Below are 10,981 nucleotides of genomic sequence, written 5' to 3' on the forward strand. Positions count from 1 at the left end.
AACACTGACACGTGCGTGCAGGAAATGTGGGGATGGGACAGACTGAGGCTCAGAGCACTGTCAGGGTGCAGGCAGAGGAACTACTGCCATTGCCAGCAGCTGAACGTGTTCAGGAACCATGAGCTGGTCCTTGGTGATGTTTGGGAATGCTCAGCTGCAAATGGCTCGCCCCTGTTCTGGGGAGGATGGCTGAGGTTTGACTGGAGCCTGGCTCCAGGTGAGGGTTTCAGGAGCACACACCACTGTGAAGGGTCTGGCTCCATCTGTTGGGTTTCAGTCTAAAACACTGCTCTGATGGCCCTGGTTTTAACTTGAGTGGCATAAGACGTTCCTGTGAATGCTGCTTTTTCTCTGGCTTCCTTCTGGGGAAGCCTCCAGCTCTTCTGAACCAGATGGAAAGGGTGTTGCAGTCCCATTTTGGTGTACAGAAAAGCCTTTTCCTGCCTAGTCTGAGGAGTGTGCCCATGCCTGTGCCTCTTCTGCACAGACTTGGACTGCACGGATGTCTGGCTTGGGTGGGAATCTGTTGAGAATGATCCTGGTTTGAGGTTGTGGGGTTTTTAATTGCTATGTGTCCATCCTAACAAATGCTCTTGCTTATCCCACTGTCTTACACTTCTTCTCTCTTCTGATTAACCACCCTTTCCTCTTTCTGAATGACAACGTGCAGCAGCACATTCTGCAGAGCCAGAAAGACAACCCAGGGCTCTTGCCATCTGTGTCATGCCCTGCACCTCTGCCTGCAGAGCATTCCCGTGTGCTGGGAGAGGCCCCATCTCTGTTTTCCTCCATGAGACAGTTCACTACTGGTAATGCTTTCCTTGGCCCATGTGGTCCAGGGGAGGTGGCAGTGGAGATGGTCACGTCTCTGCTCCAGAAGGGCTTGAAGGGGGTTGTTGGCAGAGCAGGAAGAGTGAAGGAGGTCCAATGCCTGGGTTTATCACCTTGCAGGAGAAATAAGCAGAGCTTGTCTGGCACCATCTGTGAGCAGGCTTATCGCTGCCCAGGCACGGGAGGAGGTACCTGCTCCTCTTCCCTCCACTCTGGTGCTGCTCCTGCAGCTCTTGTGCCTCTCCTTCCCTCCATCTCACAGGGATATTGGTGGTGACAACTTCTCTAAAGCATTTAGAAATACACAAAGGGAGACATCACGATATAATGGTAACTAGCTCATTAGGCTAGTTACTCCCTGATGCTGCTGGGGAATGCACTGCTATGGCTCTCACATTGCCTCCATCATCATGCTGGTGAAGTCCATGGGCTCACATCCACATTCCTGCAGTCCTGCCCTGGCTCTGCTGAGACCCTGGGCATGTTACCAGCGAGGCTGAAGGCTGCTTCTTGGAAAAGCACCACAGGGACTGTGCTGCCCATGGGGAACAGCAAGCTCACGCTGTGACTCCAGACTGCTGTGTGCTCAGTGCCCACATAGTCCTGCACAGGGGGGTCCCAAGGAGCCCGGCTGCTACCCAAGGAGGGAGGCCGGGATGAGGGTGCTGGTCAGGGAGCAGATGCTCCCCTGAGGAAAGCCAGCACACCCTGGGACATGTCCTTGCCTCACATCAGTATTTGAACAGTGCCATCTCTTAGCTGAAAAACACCCTTCTGCAAAGGAGATGCTGGAAGTGCTAATTGAGGCACCCTGTAGAAAGCATTGACGTAGGATTGCAACAAAAGAGGAAGGACAACTACTAGTTTGCTGTGCATAAAAGCTAATTTAAATTGTAGCTGGCTTTTGCTGAAAGAATTTAATTTCATTTAATTACCAATAACAAAGAAATCCTGGTTCTTATTTCACCCTCTCTTCAACTGTCTGGAAAAGCCACCTTTCTCCATTGGATGAAGTTCTGTGCTTCCATCCTGACATTGTGACTAATAACTTCAGGATTATCCACCCTTCAGACCATTTGTTGTTCGGCCTAGAGAAGAGAAGGCTTTGTTGAGACTTAAAGCAGCTTCCAGTTCCTAAAGGGGCTACAAGAAACCTGGAGAGGGGCTTTGGACAAGGGCCTGTAGGGACAGGCCAAGGGGGAATGGCTTTAACCTGCCAGAGGGGAGACTGAGGTGAGCTCTTGGGCAGAAGCTCTTCCCTGTGAGGGTGCTGAGGTGCTGGCACAGGTTGCCCAGAGAAGCTGTGGCTGCCCCATCCCTGGCAGTGTTCAAGGCCAGGTTGGACACAGGGGCTTGGAGCAACCTGCTCTAGTGGAAGGTGTCCCTGCCCATGGCAGGGGGTTGGAACTGGATGAGCTTTAAGGTCCCTCCCAACCCAAACCAGTCTGGGATTCTGGGGTTCTACAATTCTGTATTGTTTAATACGCAGCAGCTGTTGCATGTGGGCTCAGCTATGGGATACCCGCACTCTGGAATTCCTTGCCTGTTTGTGGTCTGGCCAAATCCAATTGCAAAAGCTGCCCCTAACATCTTCCATGGTTGTGCCTGGGGGGTAGCACAAGACTGCCAAATGCAGCGTGTCCCCTCTGGAGCAGGAGCAGCTCAGCCCTTAGCACAGGGCTCGTGTTGAGCAGTGAGTGTTTGCCAGCTGGCTCCTCGCAGGCTTGTTCTCTTTGTGCTTTGCCACTTCTAGAGGCAGCCAAGGTCCCCCCCGGTCCAGCTTTTAGCACCAGCACAAAGCGTGAGACGGTCGCTGCCAGGGGAGGTTCCTGTGAAACACAAAAAGGCAGATTTGAGTCGCAGGCTGGAGTGCTGAACCAGCTCATGGCTGGGCTGGACACTGGACCTGAGGCACAAAATGCATCCGTGCCATTGCCAGCAGACACCCAGCTCCTGTGCTGTCCCCTGCATCAGAAGGAGCTGCCCAAGCGGGAGGGCTGAAGATGCAGGGGGGCTCTCCAGGCCAGCCCCATCCCAGGGGACCCCAGGGAGCTACACAGCTGCACACTGATGCTCTCCTTGCCTTTCGCTCTCGCAGAACAAAGTCAATTTTGTAGATGACAGTTTCCACCCTGGGCCCAAGTCCGTGGGATTCCCAGAAGGTGACAGTGTGCAGCAGAGGGTGAAACAGTGGCTGCGACCCCACGAAATCAACTGTAGCATCTTCAAGGACCGGTCGGTGAAGTGGTCGGTGTTTCGGACACCCAGGCCTTCGGATATCCTGCAGGGGCTGCTGGGAAACTGCTGGTAAGGGCGAGTGAGCCAGGCTGACACCTTCCTGCCCCTTCGCCCTTTCCCCCCTCCTTCATCCAGCTCCAGATCAGACCCCTCAGCCTTACTCAAATCCATTTATACCCCAGGGCATGTAGCCCATCCTCTGCCTCACCACTTACCTCGCTGCCTGCGTGGCTGGGCAGCTGCCTGCTGCCTGCCCCTTCACCATCCCCTGGCAGGTTCCTGAGTCCCCTGGCCGTGTTGGCCGAGCGGCCCGAGCTGGTGGAGCGGGTGATGATCACCAGGACACTGTGTCCCGAGGGTGCCTACCAGGTGCGGCTCTGCAAGGACGGCACGTGGACCACGGTGCTGGTGGATGACATGCTGCCCTGTGATGAGTGCGGGTTCCTCCTCTTCTCACAGGTCAGTGGCCATGAGGGGAAAAGGAGTGATGGGATGGTGTGGGAACTGCCCCGCAGGGATGGGGGAGGCTTGTCCCCAGCTCTCCCAGGAGGGACAGTGGGAAAAGGGACTGCTGTGAGGCACCTACTCTTGTGCTGTGTGGTGTGTTTGCAGCTCAGGACCCTGATTTTTGCTGTGCCCTCAAGACAACTGAACTCTTCAAGGCCATAATATAAAGCCATTTATGCCCCTTTGGCATTTTCCAGGCTGTGATGGAGAAGTTTCATTTGCAGTTGCCTTTCCCTCACTCCTCCCTGCACTTCACTAGCAGGAGAAGCCACCTTCATTCTTCACAGCAAAAGGAAACCCTTTTAACCTGAGTATTTTGTGCTGTGGGGGGCTGAGGGAAAGCTGCTGCTTTCCTCTGCGGGGAGGTCTGGCAGTTTGGCTTTGCCAGGGAGAGACCGTGGAGAGGGAGGGACAACAAATCAGTCTGTTTCGAGCCAGTGCCCAGTTGCTCTGAGCACACTCAGGTGGCATCTGCTGGGATGAACGGAGCTCCCACAGCCGCTTCAGGCCGTCAGTGCTGTCGTGCCCGTCCCACCTGCCAGGCCCAGTGGCGCTTGCTGGGATCACGTCCATGAAGGAGACTCAGAATGTCTTTATTGAAAGTCAGGCAGCAAAACCTGTCAAGGAAAATGAAGTGCCACTGTCAGGAGGAGCCACGGACCCAGGACTGATGGGTTGGACTTTGTTCTGCAAATCCCAATCCTGTTTTAAAATACACATAGCCCCACACCACATCTTGTGTAGATGTCAGGATGGGACTCTGGATGGGGAAATGGAGCCTGAAGGTAAGGGCAAGGGAGAATGGCTTTAACCTGACGGAGGGGAGACTGAGATGAGCTCTTAGGCAGAAGTTCTTCCCTGTGAGGGTGCTGAGGAGCTGGCACAAGTTGCCCAGAGAAGCTGTGGCTGCCCCATCCCTGGCAGTGTTCAAGGCCAGGTTGGACACAGGGGCTTGGAGCAACCTGGTCTAGTGGAAAGGGGTCCCTGCCCAGGGCAGGGGGTTGGCACTGGATGAGCCTTAAGGTCCCTTCCAATCCAAACCATTCTGTATGATTCTATGATTTGGGGAACCTTAATGTTGGTACAGCTTGAGTGTGCTTGGTAGCCTGTGCCCTCCGCAGGGTGGAGGTGGCCCACCAAGGTTGGCTCCAGAACCCTCCTTGCCCCTGGCTCTGGGCAGGGACATAGAGCTGTCCAAGCTGCCTGGCCGCATTCTCAGCAGCATGGGGGATCTTCCCCTGGGACACAGGGGCACTGAGTGGGACAAAACTGCTGGAAGTCAGTCCTGTGAAGGAGAAAACCTTAGACGGGGGAAGAAGGAGGGGTCAGTGTCTACGTTTTGGCTCTCAGTACACAGAAGATCCAGATGCATTTGTTTATTTTCAGCGTAAGATTTACCTGCCTCTTTATTTTCTTTTTTAGTTTCCATCCATCTTTCCTTTGTAACAAATTTCAAGTCTGCTATTATTATATTATATTATATTATAATTACTGATGGAAGGTTTCTCATGAGGTGGTCTTGCCTTACGTGTGTTTCCAGGAGCATCTGAATGTGGCAGGGTTTTTCCACAGAGTGTTTAACTGTGGGAGCTAAGAAAGGAAAATCAGAGAGTTTTAAAAACAAAGGAAAATAGGTTCTTTCCCAAGCTCTCCGACTGTGGCTCAGGCTGAAAAACCAACATGGATTTTGTTGAGCGAGGGACTCAAAACCCAGTGGAAAGCACTTACAAGCTTTCTTTATCCACGGGAAAGAAATCTTCAGGGCCCTCCTTTTCTCTCCCAGCTCTTGGCTGCCACCTGGGAGTTGCACACAGTCACGCTGCAGCAGGGCTTTTCCCCTCCAAGGCTGGCTAAAAAAATGATTTTCTGGGGTTGTAGGGGCTGGTGAATGTCTCCTTGCCTTCTGCCCTTATGCACCTTCCCCTTGGCATCCTCACTGCAGGCAGGGTTGGAGCTGTGTCTCAGCATGCCAGGGATGAGAGGTGAAGCATGGCTGGAGGCTGCACCCTGCAGTGACTTGGACACGGTGGTGATGGCTGCACCCTGAGCCCGTGTCCAGTGGAGGCTTTGAAAACCTCTGGGTGCATTCATGCAGTATCTCCATTTCTTCCCTATTCTATAATCAGCCTAGACATGCCAAGACCAATAGCCTGGCACCAGAACTAAATGTCTCCAGGGGGAGCTTTCTCCCCTGGAAAACTTGCATCTTGTCACAACATCTTGCCACTGTCCCTGTGCTGGAGTACTTTGCTTGTCTGCCTGGGAGATCTTGGCGCTTGTCCTTGAAACAGTGTCACTGTTCCATGGGTGAAATCTAACTGGTCCCACCTCTGTGTGTGCTCTAGGCAGCCTCCTCCACCAAAGGTGTGTTGGTTTTGGTTTGCAGCAGTGTGTGAGTGAAAGGCAGCTGTTCCAGATGTGCTCAATAGTCTCTTCTGTTATGCTCCATCCCTGGCAGTGTTCAAGGCCAGGTTGGACAGAGCCTTGAGCAACATGGTCTGGTGTGAGGCATCCCTGCCTATGTCAGGGGCTTCAAACTGGATGATCTTAAGGTCCTTTCCAACCCAAACCAGTCTGTGATTCTATGATTATTAAACCCTTTTCAATCCATGTTGAAGCAGAAGGAAGGGACAGTTAGCTTGTAATGTGGGCACTTGCCCTGCCAGCCTGATTGCCCAGACACCTAAGGGTGCAGTTCTGTCTGACAGACATTCACTCCAGGATGTTTTCCTAAGGGGAATTAAACTGTGCAAACGACACACTGAGCAGGTAGAGAATGGGTTCTTCCTCATGAAGCCAAGCTCCTGGTGTCTGGTCTTGCTGCTCCTGCCTCTCCATCTCCAGCAGAAGCGTGCGTGAAAGCAGCTTTGCCTTGTCTGCGTGTGCTGCCTTTGCTTTCCCATCCCCTGCCTTTGGCAGCTTGTGACATGTTTCTCCCTCTTTCCACAGGCCCAGAGGAAGCAGTTGTGGGTCGCCCTCATTGAGAAGGCACTGGCTAAGCTCCATGGTTCGTACTTTGCCCTCCAGGCAGGGCGTGCTATTGAAGGCCTGGCTACACTAACGGGTGCACCCTGCGAGAGCCTGATGCTGCAGGTCAGCTCCACTAACCCTCGCGAGGAGCCCATTGACACTGACCTCATCTGGGCCAAAATGCTGAGTTCTAAGGAGGCTGGGTAAGACAAGGCAGGAGGGTGCCGTGGCAGGAGCATATACATTTGGAGAGGGGGGGAAGGGGGGAAACCACTCTTGGAGAGGCTCAGAGGAGAGGGGCTGATGGAGTCTACCACCTCATCTGGAGCACTGGTAGAGCTCCCCCTTTAAACTCTTCAGAAATTCTTTCTCCTTTGTTTAATTTTCAAATGAAATGAAAATGCTGGTGAAGTTCCCTGTGCACGTTTACTACTGTCTTGCTGGAGTTGTGAAGTGGCTGGCACCCAGCCCGCTTGCTTTGCTTTCAGTGGTGTTTGTATTGTTAAGTGCTTGACCCTGCACGTGTCTCCCACCCATACACGTTGCACCTTTGCTGGCCATACCTAGGCATGACTCTAGGCAGTCTGTAGGAGACAAAGCAAAAGCAAAAGTAAAAACATATACAAAAAAGATGTGGATGGGCTGAGAGGATCCAGAGAAGGGCCACAAGGAGTGGGAAGCATGTGAGGAAAGGCTGAGAGAGCTGGGTCTGTTCAGCACTGAGAAGAGAAGGCTCAGGGGAGACCTTATCACCATGTTCCAGTATTTAGAGGGTGGCTACAAAGAAAACAGAGACTCTCTTTTTACAAGGAGTCACATGAAAAGAGGAGGGGTGATGGGCACAAGTTACTCCTGAGGAGGTGTCAGCTGGACACAAGAGGCAAATTTTTCCCAATGAGAACAATCAGCCACTGGAATAATCTCCCCAGGGAAGTGGTGACTCCCCAACACTGGACACCCTTAAGATCTGGCTGGACAGGGTGCTGGGACGTCCACTCTGGGTCATGCTTTGCCTGGAAAGGTTGGGCCAGATGATCCTTGAGATCCCTTCCAACCTGGTGTTCTATGATTCAAACACCTCATCACCCTGGCAGGAGGAGCGGGAGGGCAGTTGGGTTAGCTGAAGGCACATGAGAGGCTGATAGGTCCCAGCATGTGGTGTGTCCCCCAAGCCTGGCTGGTGTAGATCTCCCACCCCAAATAGCCTGTCCTTACCCTTGCAGGGGCCAGCAGCCTGTGAAAGGGAGGCAGATGCACCACTTGTCTTTCTGTGTGGCTGAGGAGATTTAGTGTTGCTGCAGAGAGCGAATACCCAGGAAGCTCCTGTGGGGAGCCTATCCCATGTGTTGAGCAGTAGGGATGAGCTTCCCCCAATACCAGGCCTGGCAGGACACTGAGGGTTTTGCTGTTCCCTTGTGCAGGTTCCTCATGGGCGCATCCTGTGGAGGAGGCAACATGAAGGTGGATGATGTGGCCTACGAGAGTATGGGTCTCCGTCCACGGCACGCGTACTCCATCCTGGATGTGCGGGATGTCCAGGGCTTCAGGTGAGCTTGGGGTGGAGGCTGGTGTGGTCCAGCAGGCATCCCTGCCACAGCCTGAGCAGAAACCCTGGTGATGGATAATTGAGTGCAGGCTGGACAAGACCTTGGGGACTCTTCGGTGTCCCATCCTCATAGCCAGCAAGGGCTGTTTCTCCATCCCAGGTGTCATGTAAGTGCTGTTGTCATATAAGCTGTCCCTGCTGGGCACTGCCTCCACATCCAGGGCTGTTCTGCCCCAGGACACCCTGTGGTGCAGAATGGTTCACTGGGTCTCACAAGACGCAGAGGACTGAGCTGAGCTCTTGGATGAGGTAGTCAGGGCACCATTCTCACCTTTGAAGGGCAGAGGATAGAAATGAGTGCTGCCTCCAACAGCCTGGGTGCTCTGTGAAGCCCCATTTCCAGCCACAACACACTCATCAGCCTCTTCCCTGCAGTGCCTGGCTGGAGGCCCCTTGGTCAGGGAAGGGCAGAGGGAGCTGCAGCATCTCCAGCCACAGTGGGGGTGGAAAATTAAGTCTAGCATGCTGCGAGGGCTTTGAAAGGCAGGGGTAGAAGTGGCATTGTGCCCTCTGCAGGGGGCTGGTTGGATCTACAGAGCTGGGAGAGCATCTCAGAGGTGATCTTCCTAGTGCTCCCATTCTTCCTGGGCCTCTGACACTATTTCCCCTTTCCCCCAGGTTACTGCGGCTCCGAAACCCCTGGGGCCGCTTTTCCTGGAATGGGAGCTGGTCCGATGAGTGGCCACACTGGCCAACTTCGCTGCGGCACGACCTGATGCCCCACGGCAGCAGCGAAGGTGTCTTCTGGATGGAGTACAGCGACTTCATCAAGTACAGTAGCACCCAGGAGGCGGAGCCTGTGGGGTGGGCAGCCAGGCAGGGGACAGAAAACAGGACATGGGGGTCAAGGTGGGGTGGGCAGGACCAGGTATCGACAGGGGCTGCATGAGGGCAGAGCAGTATTCCCACAGAGCACCCTGCCAGGGCTGAAGCCCAGCTTCCCCACAGGTATTTTGACTCGGTGGATATCTGCAAGCTCCATTCGGACTGGCACGAGGTGCGTGTGCAGGGCATGTTCCCCAACAAGGCCAGCGGGCCGGTGACGGTGACATCACTGACAGTGTTGGAGCGTGCTGCCCTGGAGTTCGCCCTCTTCCAGGAGGGCAGCAGGTGAGCTGGACCTGGGAGAAAGTGCAGGCACATCACCCTCTTGTCCCAGGCCATCCCACAGGGTCACAGAGCTCAGGGGTGGGTCCCCATCCCCATTTCTTCAGTTCCCGAGGTCTGGTTTTTGTTGTAGCCAAAAGCCAAGCCCTGAACATATGCTCGTTTCTGGGGCTGGAACCTGTGGCAGCGGGAGGACTGGATGAGAGACTTTGGATTTTCAGCCTGGAGAAGAGAGGGCTCCAAGGAGACCTTAGAGCAACTTCTAGTGCCTAAAGGGGTTACAAGAAACCTGGAGAGGGGCTTTGGACAAGGGCCTGTAGGGACAGGCCAAGGGGGAATGGCTTTAACCTGACAGAGGGGAGACTGAGATGAGCTCTTAGGCAGAAGTTCTTCCCTGTGAGGGTGCTGAGGCGCTGGCACAGGTTGCCCAGAGAAGCTGTGGCTGCCCCATCCCTGGCAGTGTTCAAGGCCAGGTTGGACACAGGGACTTGGAGCAACCTGCTCTAGTGGAAGGTGTCCCTGCCTGTGGCAGGGGGTTGGAACTGGATGAGCTTTAAGGTCCCTTCCACCCCAACCCAGACTGAGATCCTATTGTGACCCTCTGGGTCTGCCATCCTGCCCATGCCCTCCCTGTGCTCAGCAGGCTGGCACTGGGTTGACGTGTGACCCTTGTCCCCTCCTGGCGCAGGCGGTCGGACGCAGTGGACAGCCACTTGCTGGACCTGTGCATCATGGTGTTCCGGGCCACCTTCACCAGCGGGAACAAGCTGAGCCTGGGCCGGCTGATGGCTCACAGCAAACGGGCCGTCAAGAAGTTTGTCAACTGCGATGTCATGCTGGAGCCGGGCGAGTATGCTGTGGTGTGCTGTGCCTTCAACCACTGGAACGCTGCCCTGGCAGGCCCCAATGCTGCCCAGGGTGAGGGGCTCCCCACACAGCCATGCTCCCTTGTGGTGGGCAGCAGTGGTAAAGCCCTTGACTTTGATGTGGGTGGAGGTTGCTTTCACATGCAGCAACCCTGGTCCTGGGGGTTGTGGGCTTGGTGACAGTGCCACTGATCCCTCCTTCCTCCATGTGTCTCTGCAGCATCCAGTCCCACCAGCAGCCGACCAGCCACTGATTATTCCAGCTATATCCTGGCTATCTACAGCTCCCGGCTGGTGATGGTGGAGCAGGTGGAGGCACAGCCCACCACATTGGCAGATGCCATCATCCTGCTGACTGAGAACAAGGGCGAGCGCCACGAGGTGGGTGCCGGAGGCTGCCTGTGGCTGCGAAAGCCGGCAGGAGCCTGGCCCCTGCCTCTGCTGCGTCCTCGGTCTCACAGGGGTCAGGCAGAGTTGTGCCAGCCCTGGCTGCCATCTGTCCCCTTCAACCCCATGGTACCTCAGCAGCTGGAGGTGGAAGATGCTGGTCCAGGGGCTGAGACTGGGAGCTGGGGTGCCCAGAGGCCTCCCAGCCCTGACCCTGCTCTTTGCCCCAGGGCCGCGAAGGGATGACCTGCTACTACTTGACACATGGCTGGGCAGGTCTCATCGTGGTGGTGGAGAACCGGCACCCCAAGTCCTACCTGCACGTCCAGTGCGACTGCACCGACAGCTTCAACGTTGTCTCCACGCGCGGGAGCCTCAAAACACAGGACAGCGTCCCCCCCCTGCACAGGTCTGGGGTAGGCAGAGGTGGCGAGGGCAGGCAGGAGGCTTGGAGCCAGGCAGGCAGGGA

At 55.1% G+C, this 10,981-nt stretch overlaps 1 protein-coding gene across 1 annotated transcript in view; it reads left to right on the forward strand.

The window, feature by feature from the left end:
* CAPN15 (calpain 15) overlaps positions 1-10,981 on the forward strand; it is a gene marked incomplete at its 3' end in the record, with an annotated part of 14,193 nt that overhangs the window by 2,484 nt on the left and 728 nt on the right. Inside the window, 9 exon segments of the mRNA XM_010009939.1 lie at positions 2,930-3,138; positions 3,345-3,528; positions 6,526-6,749; positions 7,968-8,093; positions 8,771-8,923; positions 9,101-9,262; positions 9,948-10,177; positions 10,346-10,506; positions 10,743-10,921. Coding sequence (XP_010008241.1) covers positions 2,930-3,138; positions 3,345-3,528; positions 6,526-6,749; positions 7,968-8,093; positions 8,771-8,923; positions 9,101-9,262; positions 9,948-10,177; positions 10,346-10,506; positions 10,743-10,921 — 1,628 coding nt within the window.

This window comes from Nestor notabilis, unplaced genomic scaffold (assembly GCF_000696875.1).
Source record: "Nestor notabilis isolate BGI_N333 unplaced genomic scaffold, ASM69687v1 scaffold14972, whole genome shotgun sequence".
NCBI lineage: Eukaryota > Metazoa > Chordata > Aves > Psittaciformes > Psittacidae > Nestor > Nestor notabilis.